Source organism: Balaenoptera acutorostrata, chromosome X (genome assembly GCF_949987535.1).
Source record: "Balaenoptera acutorostrata chromosome X, mBalAcu1.1, whole genome shotgun sequence".
Taxonomy (NCBI): Eukaryota; Metazoa; Chordata; class Mammalia; order Artiodactyla; family Balaenopteridae; genus Balaenoptera; species Balaenoptera acutorostrata.
The window spans coordinates 33,801,107-33,817,876 of NC_080085.1; the positions used below are offsets into that span (position 1 = coordinate 33,801,107).

Here is a 16,770-nt window from a genome sequence, read left to right on the forward strand (position 1 = left end):
CGCAATGAGAAGCCCGCGCACCGCATCGAAGAGTAGCCCCTGCTCGCCACAGCTAGAAAAGTCCACGTGCAGCAACGAAGACCCAATGCAGCCTAAAATAAATTAAAAAAAAAAAAACAGAGAGCTTCAAAAGCAGACTCAACCGTGCAGAAGAATCAGAAACCTGGAAAACAGGACATTTGAAATTATCCAGTCAGAGGAACAAAAAGGAAAAATAATGAAAAAAGATTGAAGGGAGCCTAAAGGACTTATGGTACACAAAGAAAAATATTCGAATTTTTGGAATTCCAGAAGGAGAAAAGGGACAAAAAGTGTATTTAAGTCAATAATGGCTGAAAACTTCCCAAACCTGGGGAGAGAACTAGACATCCAGATCCAAAAGGCCCAAAGGATTCCAAATAGGTTGAACCCATATAGGGCTACACCAGGACATATTATAATTAAATTTTCAAAAGTCAAAGACAAAGAATTTTAAAAGCAGCAAGAGAAAAGAGAGAAGTTACATACAAGGGAACATCCATAAGACTATCAGTGGATTTCATAATGGAAATTTTTCAGACTAGAGAATGGTAGGACATATTCAAAATACTGGGGGGGGGGAGGGGGACTTCCCTGGCAGTCCAGTGGTTAAGACTTTGCCTTCCAATGCAGGGGGTGTGGGTTCGATCCCTGGTTGGGGAGCTAAGATTCCACATGCCTCACAGCCATAAAACCAAAACATAAAACAGAAGCAATATTGTAACAAATTCAATAAAGACTTTAAAAATGGTCCACATGAAAAAAAAATCTTTAAACAAAAAAAATATTGGGGGGAAAACTGTCAACCAAGAAATTCTACACCCAGTGAAGCTCCCTTCAGAAATAAAGGAGGGATAAATACTTTCCCTAAAAAACAAAAGCTGAGAAAATTCATCATCACTAGACATGCTTTCAAGAAACATTATAGGAGGTTCTTTGAGTGAAGTACAGTCAGCCCTCCATATCCTCGGGTTCTACATCCGCAAATTCAACCAACCGTGGACCACGTACTATGTGTACAACTGGAGGATCCATGGATGTGGAACCCACAGATACAGAGGGCTGACAATGGGACATGAGCATCCACAGATTTTGGTGTCCGCAGCAAGTCTTGCAACCAATCCCCTGTAGATACTGAGGGATAAATACAAAAGGATGATAATTAACATCATAAAAACATAAGAAGGCAGTGTAAAACTCACTGCTATGGAAAATATAGTCAAACTTGGATTCTGTAATATGGTAATAGTGGTATGTAATTCACTTACAGCTCTAGTTTAAAAGTTACAAAACAAACATGGTCAATGGAGACAAGATGGCAGAGTAGGGGAACATGAGCTCACCCCTTCTTACGAAAACACCAAAGTCTCAACTAACTGCTGAACAACCGTCAACCAAAAAAAACGCTGGAGGGACTTCCCTGGTGGCGCAGTGGTTAAGAATCTGCCTGCCAATGCAGGGGACAGGGGTTCGAGCCCTGGTCTGGGAAGATCCCACATGCCACAGAGCAACTAAGCCCGTGTGCCACAACTACTGAGCCTGTGCTCTAGAGCCCACGAGCCACAACTACTGAGTCCACGTGCCACAACTACTAAAGTCTATGCTCCACAACGAGAAGCCACCACAATGAGAAGCCCGCGCACCGCAACGAAGAGTAACCCCCGCCTGCAACTAGAGAGAGCCCACGTGCAGCAACGAAGACCAAACGCAGCAAAAATAAATTAAAAAAAAAAAACACCACTGGAACCTACCCAAAAAGATACCCTACATCCAAAGACAAAGAAAAAGCCACAACAAGATGGTAGGAGGGGCACAATCAAATCCCATACCCTCTGGATGGGTGAAGCACAAACTGGAAAATAATTATACAACAGAAGTTCTCCCACAGGAGTGAAAGTTCTGAGTCCCACATCAGGCTCCCCAGCCGGGAGGGGGGTCTGACAGTGGGAGGAGGAGCCCCCAGAGAATCTGGATTTGAAGGCCAGTGGGGTTTGATCACAGGAATTCCACAGGACTGGGGCAAACAGACACTCCACTCTTGGAGGGCACACACGAGGTCTCGTGCTCACCAGGACACAGGGGAAAAAGCAGTGACCTCATAAGAGACTAGGCCAGATGTACCTGCTAGTATTGCAGGGTTTCCTGCGGAGGCGGGGGCAGGAGGGGGCAGCTGTGGTTCACTGCGAGGACAAAGACACTGGTAGCAGTAGTTCTAGGATGTACTCATTGGCGTGAGCCCTCATCGAGGACGCCATTTTCTCATCAAGACCTGGCCCCACACAACAGCCTGCAGGCTCCAGTGCTGGGACACCTCAGGCCAAACAACATTAAACACTCCAACATTCGCATTATTGAAGTCCCAGAAGGAGAAGAGAGAGAGAAAGGACCTGAGAAAATATTTAAAGAGAAAATAGCTGAAAACTTCCCTAACATGGGAAAGGAAACAGTCACCCAAGTCAAGGAAGTGAAGAGAGTCCCAGGCAGGATAAACCCAAGGAGGAACACGCCAAGACACATAGTAATCAAATTGACAAAAATTAAAGACAAAGAAAGAACATTAAAAGCAACAAGGGTAAAGCAACAAATAACATACAAGGGAATCCCCATAAGGTTATCAGCTGATTTTTCAGCAGAAACTCTGCAAGCCAGAAGGGAGTGGCAGGATATATTTAAAGTGCTGAAAGGGAAAAACCTACAACCAAGATTACTCTACCCAGCATGGATCTCATTCAGATTTGGAGAAATCAAAAGTTTTACAAACAAGCAAAAGCTAAGAGAATTCATCACCACCAGACCAGGTTTGCAACAAATGCTAAAGGAACTTCTCTAGGTAGAAAAGAAAAGGACACAATTAGAAACAACAAAACTAGGAATGGAAAAGCTCACTGGTAAAGGCAAGCATACAGTAAAGGTAGGAAATCATACACACAAATATATCAAAACCAGCAACTGTGAGAAGAGGAGAGCACAAATGCAGGATACTGGAAATGCATTTGAAATTAAAAGAGGAGCAACTTAAAACAATCTTGTTTATATATAGACTGCTATATCAAAACTTCATGGGAACCACAAACTGAAAATCTACAGATCACAAGAGAATAGAACAAAAGAAGAAAAAAGACCTACAAAAACAAATCCAAAACAACTAAGAAAATGGCAATAAGGAACATACATATCAATAATTACCTTAAACATAAACAGATTAAATGCTCCATCCAAAAGACAGACTGGTTGAATGGATCCAAAACCAAGACCTGCATATATGCTGTCTACAAGAGACCCCCTTCAGATCTAGGGGCACATACAGACTGAAAGTGAGGGGATGGAAAAAGATATTCCATGCAAATGGAAATCAAAAGAAAGCTGGAGTAGCAATACTCATATCAGACAAAATACACTTTAAAATACTGTTACAAGAGACAAAGAAGGACACTACATAATGATCAAGGGATCAATCCAAGAAGAAGATATAAGAATTATAAATATATATGCACCCAACATAGGAGCACCTCATATATAAGGCAAATACTAACAGTCATAAAAGGAGAAATTGACAGTAACAATAATCATGGGGGACTTTAACATACCATTTTCACCAATGTACAGATCATCCAGACAGAAAATCAATAAGGTACACAGGCCTTAAATGACATATTAGACCGATGGACTTTATTGATATTTATAGAGCATTCCATACAAAAGCAGCAGAATACATGTTCTTCTCAAGTGCACATGGAACATTCTCCAGGATTGATCACATGCTGGGCCACAAAGTAAGCCTCGGTAAATTTAAAGAAAATTGACAACATATCAAGCATATTTTCCAACCGCAACGTGAGGAAAAACTATAAAAAAACTATAAAAAAACACAAACACATGGAGGTTAAACAATATGCTACTAAACAACCAATGGATCACTGAAGAAATCAAAGAGGAAATTTTAAAAAACCTGGAGACACATGAAAGCACAATGATCCAAAACCTACAGGACTCAGCAAAAGCAGTTCTAAGCAGGAAGTCTATAGCAATACAATCTTACCTCAGGAAAGAAGAAACATCTCAAATAAACAACCTAACCTTACACCTAAAGCCACTACAGAGAAAGAAGAACAAACAAAACCCAAAGTTAGCAGAAGGAAAGAAATAAAAAATCAGAGCAGAAATAAATGAAACAGAGATGAAGAAAACAATAGAAAAGTTCAATGAAACTAAAAGCTGGTTCTTTGAAAAGACAAACAAAATTGATAAGCCTTTAGCCAGACTCATCAAGTAAAAAAGGGAGAGGGCCCAAATCAATACAATCAGAAATGAAAAAGAAGCTACAATGGACCCCACAGAAATACAAACGATCATAAGAGACTACTACAAGCAACTATATGCCAATAAAATGGACAACCTGGAAGAAATGGACAAATTCTTAGAAAGGTACAACTTCCCAAGACTGAACCAAGAAGAAATAGAAAATATGAAGAGACCAACCACAAGTAATGAAATTGTAACTGTGATTTAAAAACTCCCAACAACCAAAGTGCAGGACTAGCTGGCTTCACAGATGAATTTTATCAAACATTTAGAGAAGAGTTAACACCTATCCTTCTGAAACTATTCCCAAAAAACTGCAGAAGTAGGAACACTCCCAAACTCATTCTATGAGGCCACCACCACACTGATACCAAAACTAGACAAAAATAGACAAAGATAACACACACACACACACAAAATAACAGGCCAATATCACTGATGAATATAGACACAAAAATCCTCAACAAAATACTAGCAAACAAAATCCAACAATACATTTAAAAGGATCATGCACAACGATCAGGTGGGATTTATCCCAGGTATGCAAGGATTTTTCAGTATCCGCAAATCAATCAGTGTGATACACCACATCAACAATTTGAAGAATTAAAAATCATAAGATCATCTCAATAGATGCAGGAAAAGCTTTTGACAAAATTCAACACCCATTTATGATAAAAACTCTCCAGAAAGTGGGCATAGAGGGAACCTACCTCAACATAATAAAGGCCATATATGACAAACCTACAGCTAACATCATACTCAATGATGAAAAGCTGAAAGCATTTCCTCTAAGATCAGGAACAAAACAAGGATGCCCACTCTTGCCACTTTTATTCAACACAGACTTGGAAGTCCTAGTCACAGCAGTCAGAGAAGAAAAATAAAAACAATCCAAACTGGAAAAGAAGTAAAACTGTCACTGTTTGCAGATGACATGATACTATACATAGAAAATCCTAAAGACACTACCAGAAAACTACTAGAGTTCATCAATGAATTCAGTAAAGTTGCAGGATACAAAATTAATACACAGAATTCTGTTGCATTTCTATACACTAACAATAAAATATCAGAAAGAGAAATTAAAGCAACAATCCCACTTATTATCACATCAAGAAGAATAAAATACCTAGGAGTAAACCTACCTAAGGAGGCAGAAGACCTGTACTCTGGAAACTATAAGATGCTGATGAAAGAAATTAAAGATGACACAAACAGTTGGAAAGATGTACCATGTTCTTGGATTGGAAGAAATACTATTGTCAAAATTACTATACTAGGGCTTCCCTGGTGGAGCACTGGTTAAGAATCCACCTGCCAAAAAAAAAAAAAAAGAATCCACCTGCCAATGTAGGGGACACGGGTTCGAGCCCTGGTCCAGGAAGATCCCACATGCCATGGAGCAGCTAAGCCCATGCACCACAACTACTGAGCCTGCGCTCTAGAACCCGCATGCCACAACTACTGAAGCTTGCATGCCTAGAGCCCCTGCTCCACAACAAGAGAAGCCACTGCAACGAGAAGCCCATGCACCGCAATGAAGAGTAGCCCCCACTCACCGCAACTAGAGAAAGCCCGCATGCCAGCAATGAAGACCCAACAGCCAAAAATAAATAAATTAAAAAATAAATAATTTTTAAAAATTACTATACTAACCAAAGCAATCTACAGATTCAGTGCAATCCCTATCAAATTACCAATGGCATTTTTCACAGAATTAGAACCAAAAAAAATCTTAAAATTTGTGTGGAGACACAAAAGACCCTGAATAGCCAAAGCAATCTTGAGAAAGAAAAATGGAGCTGGAGGAGTCAGGCTCCCTAATTTCAGACTATACTACAAGGCTACAGCCATCAAAATAGTATGGTACTGGCACAAAAACAGACATATAGATAAATCGAACAGTATAGAAAACTCAGAAATAAACCCATGCACCTATGGTCAATTAATCTATGACAAAGGAGACAAGACTATACAATGGAGAAAAGACAGTCTGTTCAATAAATGGTGCTGGCAGCAAAGGAAACCATAAACAAGACGAAAAGACAACCCTCAGAATGGGAGAAGATATTTGCAAACGAATCAACAAAGGATTAATCTCCAAAATATATAAACAGCCCATGCAGCTCAATATTAAAGAAACAAACAACCCAATCCAAAAATGGGCAGAAGACCTAAATAGACATTTCTCCAAAGAAGACATACAAATGGCCAAGAAGTACATGAAAAGCTGCTCAACATCACTAATTATTAGAGAAATGCAAATCAAAACTACAATGAGGTACCACCTCACACCAGTCAGAATAGCCATTATCAAAAAGTGTACAAACAATAAATGCTGGAGATGGTGTGGAGAAAAGGGAACCCTCCTACACTGTTGGTGGGAATGTAAAATTGGTACAGCCACTATGGAGAACTTAAAGTAGGGAGGTTCCTTAAAAAACTAAAAGTAGGGGCTTCCCTGGTGGCACAGTGGTTAAGAATCCACCTGTCAATGTAGGGGACATGGGTTCGAGCCCTGGCCCAGGAAGGTCCCACATGCTGCGGAGCAACTAAGCCTGTGCACCACAACCACTGAGCCTGTGCTCTAGAGCCCGCGAGCCACAGATACAGAGCCCACATGCCACAACTACTGAAGCCCTTGTGCCCAGAGCCTGTGCTCCACAACGAGAAGCCACGACAATGAGAAGCCCGTGCACCGCAATGAAGAGTAGCCCCTGCTCACCACAACTAGAGAAAGCCCGTGCACAGCAACGAAGACCCAACACAGTCATAAATAAATAAATAAATTTATAAGGGAAAAAAAAAAACTAAAAATAGAGCTACCATATGATCCTGCAATCCCACTCCTGGGCATATAACTGGAGAAAAACATGGTTCGAAAGTATACACGCACCCCAATGTTCATTGCAGCTCTGTTTACAATAGCCAAGACATGGAAGGAACCTAAATGTCCATCAACAGATGAATGGATTAAGAAGATGCGGTACATATATACAATGGAATATTACTCAGCCATTAAAAAGAATGAAATAATGCCATTTGCACTAACATGGAGGGACCTGGAGATTATCATACTAAGTAAAGTAAGTCAGACAGAGACAGACAAATATCATATGATATTGCTAACATGTAGGATCTAAAAAAAATGATACAAATGAACTTATTTACAAAACAGATACAGACTCACAGACTTAGAGAATGAACTTATGGTTACCAGGGAGGAAGAGTAGCGGGGAGGGATAGATTAGGAGTTTGGGATTGACAGGTACACACTGATACATTTAAAGTAGGTAACCAACAAGGACCTACTGTATAGCATAGGAAACTCTGCTCAATATTCTATAATAACCTAAATGGGAAAAGAATTTGAAAAAGAATAGACACATGTATAACTGAATTACTTTGCTGTACACCTGAAACTAACACAACATTTTTAATCAACTTTATGCCAATATAAAATAAAAAATTTTTAAAAGACAAGGTAACTTAAGAAAAAAAAATGGTAAAAGTAACTAAAACTACAGTAATTTATTAGGTACACAATATTAAAAATATGTAAATTGTAACATCAATAACTTAAAATGTGAAGGGAGGAGAAGTTAAAGTATAAAGCTTAAGACTTTATTGAAGTTAAGTTGGTATTAGTTTAAAATAGTGTGTTTTAATTTTAAGATTTTTTAGAATGTAAGCCTCACGGTAACAAGGGATAAACCTGAATTACAAAGAATATGATAAAGTCAAAGCATACTAATACCTCACAACGTCAAAACACAATAAAAGAAAGCAGGATAAGAAGGAAAGATGGATCTAGAAAACAACCAGAAAACAATTAACAAAATGGCATAAGTCCTTATTTATCAATAATTACTTTAAATGTAAACAGATTCAGTTCTCCAAACGATAAACAGAATAGCTAAATGGATTTTTTTAAAAAAAGATTCAATGATATGCTGCCTACAGGAATGACTTTAGCTTTCAAGACACACATAGGCAGAGTAAATGGATGGAAAAATATTTTAAGCAAATAACTCAAAAAAGTCAGGGGTAGTTAAATCAGACAAAATAGGCTTTAATTTTTAAAATGGTAAAAGGAGACAAAGAAGGTGATTTTCTAATGATAAAGGGATCAATATATCATGAAGTTATAAAGATTATAAATACTGATGTGCCCAACATTGGAAAACTGAAATATCAATACATAAAGCAAAAACTAATAGAGCTAAATAAAAGGAGAAGTAAACAGCAATACAGTAACAGTTGGGGACTTTAACACCCCACTTTCAACAATGGATAGATCATCCAGACAGAGAAATCAATAAGGTAAGAGCAAATTTGAACAACACTACAGACCAAATATAACTAACAGACATTTACAGAATATCCTATCCAACATCAGCAGAAAACACATTCTTCTCAAGTGCACATGAAACATTTTCTAGGATAGACCATATATTAGGTCACAAAATAAGTCTTAGAAAATTCAAGAAGACTGAAATCATACCAAGTATCTTCTCTGACCACATTGGTATGAAACTAGAAATCAGTAACAAGAGGAAACTGGAAATTCATGAATACATGGAAATTAAACAACATTCTCCTGACTAACGTATGGGTCAAAGAAGAAATTAAAGGGGCAATAAAGTATCTTGAGACAAAAAGTGGAGAAACAACATACCAAAACTTATGGGATACAGCAAAAGTAATTATAAGAGGGAAGTGCACAACAATAAAAACCAACATTAAAAAGCAAGAAATTTCCCAAATAACCTAACTATGCCTTAAGGAGCTAGAAAAAGAAACTGAGCCCAAAGTTAGCAAGAGGAAGGAAATAATGATTAGAGAAGAAATAAATGAAATTGAGAACAGAAAAACAATAGAAAACATTAACCAAACTAAGAGTTGGTTCTTTGAAAAGATAAACAAAATTGACAATCCTTTAGCTAGACTAACCAAGGAAAAAAGAAGTCAAATCAACAAAATTATACATGACAAAGAAGACATTACAACTGATACAACAGAAATACAAAGTTCATAAGAAGCTATTATGAACAGCTCTACACCAGTAAACTGGACAACCTAAAAGAAGTGGAAAAATTCTTAGAAACATACAAACTATCAAGAGTGAATCATGAAGGAATAGAAAGTCTGAATAGACCAATTACTAGTAAGGTGAGTAAATCAGTAATCAAAAATCTCCCAGTGAAGAAAACCCCAGGACCGGATAGCTTCACTAGTGAATTTTGCCAAACATTTAAAGAAGAATTAACACTAATCCTCAAACTCTGCCAAAAAAATAGAAAAGGAGGAAACACTTCCAAACTCATTTTATGAGGTCAGCATTACCCTGACACCAGTGCCAGAAAAGGACACGATCAGAAAAATACAGATCCATATCCCTGATTAATATAGAAGCAAAAACTCTCAAAATACTAGCAAACTGAATTCAACAGCATATTAAAAGGATAATTCAGCATGACCAAGTGGAATTATACTTAGGATGCAAGGACGGCTCAACATACACAAATCAATGTGATACATCAGATTAATAGAATGAAAAAAATCATCTCAGTAGATGGAGAAAAAGCATTTGACAAAATACAACTTCTGTTCATGATTTAAAAAAACTCTTTGGTATAGAAAGAAGATACCTCCCACAGCTAACATCATACTCAATGGTGAAAAGCCCAAAGATTCTAATAGCATTTTTACATAAGTAGGGAAAAGAAGAACAATCCTAAAGTTTGTATAGAACCACAAAAGACCCCTAAATAACCTAGCCATCCTTAGAGAATAGAACAAAGCAGGAGGCCTCACACTTTCTGATTTCAAGCTATACTATAAAGCTATGGTAATTCAAACAGTATGGTACTGGCCTAAAATAAAAATCAAATGGAACAGAATTGAGAGCCCAGAAATAAACCCAAGCATATACAGTCAACTAATATTTGACAAAAGAGCCAGGAATATTCAATGGAGAAAAGAGTCTCTTTAATAATTGGTGCTGAAAAAACTGGATATTCACATGTAAAAAAATGAAAAAAAGCCCCTATCTTATACTACTTACAAAAAGGAACTTGAAGTGGATTAGAGACTTAAATGTAAGATCTGAAACCATGAAATTCCTAGATGAAAAAACAGGAAAAAGAGCTCCTTGATATAGGTCTTGGCAATGATTTTTGGATATGACACCTTAAGCACTAGCAACAAAATGAAGAAAACAAACAAGTGGGATTACATCAAACTAAGAAGCTTCTGCACAGTAAAAGAAACTATCAACACATGAAAAGACAACCTACAAAATGGGGAAAAAACTGCAAACCATTTACCTGATAACGGGTTAATATCCAAAATATCTAAAGAACTCATACAACTCAATAGCAAATAAATTCATACTCTAATTTAAAAATGGGCAAAAGACCTTAATAGACATTTCTCCAAAGAAGATATATGAAAGGCCAACAGATACACAAAAGGATGCTCAACATCACTAGTCATTAGAGAAATGCAAATCAAAATCATGAGATATCACCTCATGCCTATTAGGATGGCCATCGTCAAAAAGACATAACAGTCAGCACTGCTGCTCTACATGGATGGAGCTTGTGTACTGTTGGTGGGAATGTAAATTGGTACAGACACTATGGAGAACAGTATGGAGGGTGCTCAGAAAATTAAAAATACAACTACCATATGATCCAGCAATTCCACAGCTGGGTATTTATCCAAAGAAAAACACTAACCTGAAAAGATATAAGCACCCCCATGTTCTCTGCAGCATTATTTACGATAGCCAAGCTCTGCAAACAATCTCAATGTCCACTGATGGATGAATGGATGAGGAAAATGTGATAGGTAGAATGGAATATTATTTAGCCACAAAAAAGAGTGAAATCTTGCCATCTGCAACATGGATGGACCTTGAGGGCATTATGTTAAGTGAAGTAAAAGAGGAAAAGGTAAATATCATATGATCTCTCTTATGTGTAGAATCTTAAAATAAAAAAAGAAAAACACTGAGCTCATGGATATAGAGAACAGATCGGTGTTTTCCTGAGGTGGGGGCTGGGGGTTGGGCAAAAATGGGTGAAGAGGGTCAAAGGGTACAATTTCCAGTGATTAAATGAAAAAATTATGGGGATATAATATACAGCTTGGTGACTCTAGTTAATAATACTGTACTGTATATTTGAAAGTAGCTAGGGGAGTGGATCCTGAAAGTTCTCATCACGAGAAAAAAAATTTTGCCACTAGGTATGGTGATGGATGTTAAATGGACTACTGTGGTGATCGTTTTGCAATATATACAAGTATTGAATCGTTATGTTGTACACCTGAAACTAATGTTATATGTCAATCATACCTCAATTTTTTAAAAAAGAAAATGTTCCAGCCCCCAGAGCTGGCCCTTGGCAAGAGCCTCGGGAACGTGACCCAGTCAACCATATGCCAGGAAGCCTCATCAGGAGTGCCAATGGCAGTAAGGGAACAAAAAAGTAATTTAAGATGAATATGACTAAATGGGAAAAGAAATTTTAAACTGCTGAACTATTAGAACACCAAGTTTTTATTACAGTTCCACTGAAATATCTCTGGGTTGACAGAATTGGTAGACAAGTTAGAAAAGGTAGAAATACACATTTTTATTATTCTAACTGAATCACATAAGCCAATCAAACCTTTCCTTGAAGGCTCTGCTTAAAATGCCAATGTAGGGCTTCCCTGGTGGCGCAGTGGTTGAGAGTCTGCCTGCTAGTGCGGGGGACGCGGGTTCGAGCCCTGGTCTGGGAAGATCCCACATGCCACGGAGCAGCTGGGCCCGTGAGCCACAATTGCTGAGCCTGCGCATCTGGAGCCTGTGCCCCGCGACGGGAGGGGCCGCGATAGAGAAAGGCCCGCGCACCGCGATGAAGAGCGGTCCCCGAACCGCGATGAAGAGTGGCCCCCGCTTGCCGCAACTGGAGAAAGCCCTCGCACGAACCGAGGACCCAACACAGCCAAAAATAAATAAATAAATAAATAAATAAATAAATAAATAAGAAAATCCTTTAAAAAAAAATGCCAATGTAAATATGTTGGGGGGGTCACATATAAACACCTTGATAGCAAATATCTTATCCAACTAGTTGATTAGTAATTTAGCAAGTACCTGAAGGAATGGGATAGACTAGGGCAGGGGTCAGCCAACATTTTCTGTAAAGGGCCAGATAGTAAAGATTTTAGGTTTCATGGGGCTGGATGGTCTCTGTCTTAACTACTCAACAGTGCCTTTGTGGTGCTAAAGGGGCTTCCCTGGTGGCGCAGTGGTTGAGAATCTGCCTGCCAATGCAGGGGACACGGGTTCGAGCCCTGGTCTGGGAAGATCCCACGTGCCACGGAGTGACTGGGCCCGTGACCCACAATTACTGAGCCTGAGCGTCTGGAGCCTGTGCTCCGCAACAAGAGAGGCCGCGATAGTGAGAGGCCCGCGCACCGCGATGAAGAGTGGCCCCCACTTGCCTCAACTAGAGAAAGCCCTCACACGGAAACGAAGACCTAACACAGCCATAAATAAATAAATAAATAAATAAATTCAAAAGAAAAAAAAAGCGCATTTAAAGCAGCCATAGAGAATGCACAAACGAATGAGCCTTGGCTGTGCTTCAATAAAATTTTACTTACAAAAGCCATAGTTTGCCAAATAGAGGAAAAGCAAGTTGTCTGGCTTTTTCATTTTTCCATGGAACTAAGAAGAGGTCAGGGGACTTCCCTGGTGGCACAGTGGTTGGGAATCTGCCTGCCAGTGCAGGGGACACAGGTCAGATCCCTGGGCCAGGAAGATCCCACATGCCGCGGAGCAACTAAGCCCGTGCACCACAACTAGTGAGCCTGCGCTCTAGAGCCCTTGAGCCACAACTGCTGAAGCCCGTGCGCCCTAGAGCCCATGCACCACAACTACTGAGCCCACGCACTGCAACTACTGAAGCCCACATGCTCTAGGGCCCGCGTGCCGCAAGTACTGAGCCTGCATGCTGCAACTACTGAAGCCTGCGTGCCTAGAGCCCGTGCTCCGCAACAAGAGAAGCCACCACAATGAGAAGCCCACGCACCGCAACAAAGAGTAGCCCCTGCTCACCACAACTAGAGAAAAGCCCGCATGCAGCAACGAATTTCCAATGCAGCCAAAAGAAAAAAAAAAAAGAGAGAGGGAAAGAAGAGGTCAGGAAATGTATGGTTGTGAAATAGAGCCTGCAAGGCCAATTTCCCACACAATGGAGCGGTGCAGGCTTGTGTTACCCAAAGAGCAACTCCCTAGCTGGGATGAGGCAACACAAGGTGGAGGTCAGGTGGCAGGGATTGGAGTTAAAGACGAGATGAATTGGGTTCCTATCAAAGAAGCCCAAAATGTTTTATATGGCTCTTCAGAGTTCATGGGAAGTCCAAGTACATGGGGAGAATAAACAAAGATTTATCATTATTCATTGTCTTAATGCTGAAATGAGAAGTTAAATTGTAGCCTTTGATTAAACCAAGATTGTTCTAAAAACCTAGTTCTATTCACTGTAATACATGAATGAAACATTCCTCCAAAAACGTGCAGCACCGTGTCCATAACCCAGCATAACATCCTACCTCTTTAGCATTCAACCAGACTGGCCACTCTTATTGACAACACGTTTCGGGACAGAAATCAAACAAGTTCTAATTCAATCCTTTCAGTTTCTAGCTTGTTTGGGGTTTTCCCCAAAAGACACTGGTTGCCTCATTCTGTAGCTACAAAACTTACACAGCTAAAAAGGGCACATTCCCTAGAAAAGCGCCCCCCATCAAACTTTGAAGTTCTTAGGAATCACCTGAAGGTCTTGTTAAAAGGTAGCTTCTGATCCAGCAGGTCTGGGATGCGGATCGAGAATTTGCATTTCTAACAAGCTCCCAGGTCATACTGCTGGTCCACAGAGCACACTTGGAGAACCGCTTTTCTAAAGGATGGTTATCCCTCTCTGAGGAGCTCTGCGAGAGCTGGGGGAGCTCCCTGCAGCAGGATGTGGGGCCTGAGGGCTCCTAGACCCCTCTCATCCCTTGAGCCAGCCTTTAGGGCCAACAACTGCTTGATCGCCTCCCTCGCAGGCATATCCTGGACGGGTTCAGCAAAGATAATTTGTTCTTCGGTTGAACCTGGACAGCATGTCAATTAGGCTTATTAGTGAAGACAACCAAACCTCATTAGTTGGAAAACGACTGGGTTAGCTCTGGGGAGTCAATGTTAATTAGGTTATGCCCCAGAAGCAGAAATGAATGGTGGGAGTTCTGAAGTGCCAGTTCCTGAAGCTCACGGGAAATGGATTAGGCACTGAACCTGGCCTTTGCTTTTAATGAAATGACTGGGCCCTTCCTGTTCAGGGGTCTCCCTCCCGCCTTGGCCCTGCTGCAAGGACTCACCTGCAGCATCCCCAGCTGCAGCCGGTAGAGGAGGTTTCGGGCTGTGGGTGTGGACACAATGAGCAGTCTTCTTTTCTCATAAAACTGATCCAGAAGCGCAGCTGCTGTTCTGACGCCGACATTGACATTCATGGCTGTAATCAGAAATGGCCAGACAGGTCAGAAACTCTCTACTGCTTCTAGCTCAACACAGCCTGTGATGAGACACAGAACCATATGTGTAAGAAGTAAACCCTGAGATGAAGATTCATCTAGAAGTATTAGTTTATTCGGGAGGTGGTCCCAAGGAGCACCGGGTTGGGGAGTGGGGAAGTGTGTTAGTTTCCTCTCGCTGCTGTCACTCGTCACCACAAACCTCGTGGCTTAACAAACACGCATTCTCTTACAATCCTGGCGGTCCGAAGTTTGGGACGGGTTTCACTGGGGTAAAGTCAAGGTTGTTGGCGCGTAGCCTTCTCCCCCACCTTCAAAGCCAGCAGCACAGCATCTTCCAGCCTCTCTCCTCTCTGACCTCTGCTTCCCTCACCTTCTTCTCTGACTCTGAGAGCACGTCTGCCTCCCTCTTATAAGGACGCTTGTGATTCCATTGAGCCCACCTGGATAATCCACGCTCTTCTCCCCATCTCAAAATCCTTAACTTAATTACATCTTCAAAGTCCCTTCTGCTACGTAAGGTAATATATTCACAGGTTCTGGGGATGAGGATGTGGGTATGTTTGCTAGGCCTGGGGGGTGGGCATTCCTCTCCTGCCTCAGGAAATGAGACAGGGAAGGAAAGAGGGATGTTCTTTGTACTTTGATGTATGAAATTGAAAAGCCTCAGGCATTTAGTTGATGATGTATGTGTCTGTGTCTCTCTGTCTCTGCCTCTCAGCTAACTCTGAATGGCTGGGATTAAAGGGAAAGCATAAAGATGAGAAAGTACCAGGAAACGAGAAAACAGTGAAGTATAGAAATAAAAGACATGTCTGGAATTTTCTGGCTAGTCCCAATTAATTTCACACTATGATCACTACCCAGCCCAATTTTTGTTCCTCAGTAATAACAGCTGACAGGTATTCAGAGTTTACCCTGTGCCAGGCCCCGCTCAATTCCACTGTTGAATAGATGACCTCATTTAATACTTACAACCACTCCAGGAGTGGGCAAAGTATTATCTTCCTCATTTGACATTAGGAGGAAAGATTCCAAATGCCCAAGGTCTGCGGGACTTTCCAGCCAGTGCTGCAAAGCAGGCGTTCTATCATCTGTGCGCAGCAGTGTACTGGCTTTGTAAAAAAGATTCTTACATTTGTAGAAGGGAGGAACAAGGGTACAGACTTGGCTGATTCATAATGCCGCTGATTCATAATGGGCTCTGGGCTCCCACCTCCAGCTTCCTCCTTACAGGACATGAGAGAGAAATCGGAAGATAGGCAGAGGCACAGGAGGAGGGCAGGTGAGGTGGGCTGCCCAGGGAGGGATTCGAGGACTGTTTTCACCCATCAGATGAAGAGGGCTGGCACCGAACCTCTCACGGTATATAGAACGAAGCCCTCCCTCCTCCCTGTACTGGAAATCTGGGCCAAAGGGTGTTCAGGGTCTGCTGCTGGCTGGAGGGAGGGCTGCCCTCGTACCTGCGCAGGTGGGCTCTGTACCAGACCAGGCCAGGTTGGACTGACACACTCGGGCAGGGCTCCCCTGGAGCTCGTAGCCTCCGATGCAGGAGAATTCACAGGTGGCCCCGTAATTATCGCCGTCGCTGGAGCACTTCATGTAGCCGTTCTCCGGGGCGTTGAGTTTGCCGCAGCGTCTGACTGTGTGGGACACAAGCCCAGAGGGGGCTCAGTGCTGAGCTCCCCGCCACAAAGTAACCAGGGAAGGGGAGGGTTCAGAAGCACCAGAAAACGAGCGAGGGGGCAGGCATGGCTCTCTGGCCAGCGGGCGGGCCTTGGGATGGTCAGTGAACTGATTTAGCCCCCTGGGTTCCAGATGAGGAGGCTGAACTCAGAAGAATAAGGAGGAAGGATGGTTAGTAAGTAACTGCCC

General features: G+C 41.2%; 1 protein-coding gene across 2 annotated transcripts in view; it reads right to left on the reverse strand.

The window, feature by feature from the left end:
- Positions 1-16,770, reverse strand: part of SRPX (sushi repeat containing protein X-linked) — a 115,917-nt gene that overhangs the window by 19,802 nt on the left and 79,345 nt on the right. For both annotated transcript variants that reach the window (XM_057537787.1, XM_057537786.1), the window contains 2 exons: positions 16,359-16,538; positions 14,743-14,876 (listed from right to left, as the gene is read on the reverse strand). In XM_057537787.1, coding sequence (XP_057393770.1) covers positions 14,743-14,876; positions 16,359-16,538 — 314 coding nt within the window. The remainder of the gene's footprint in view (positions 1-14,742; positions 14,877-16,358; positions 16,539-16,770) is intronic.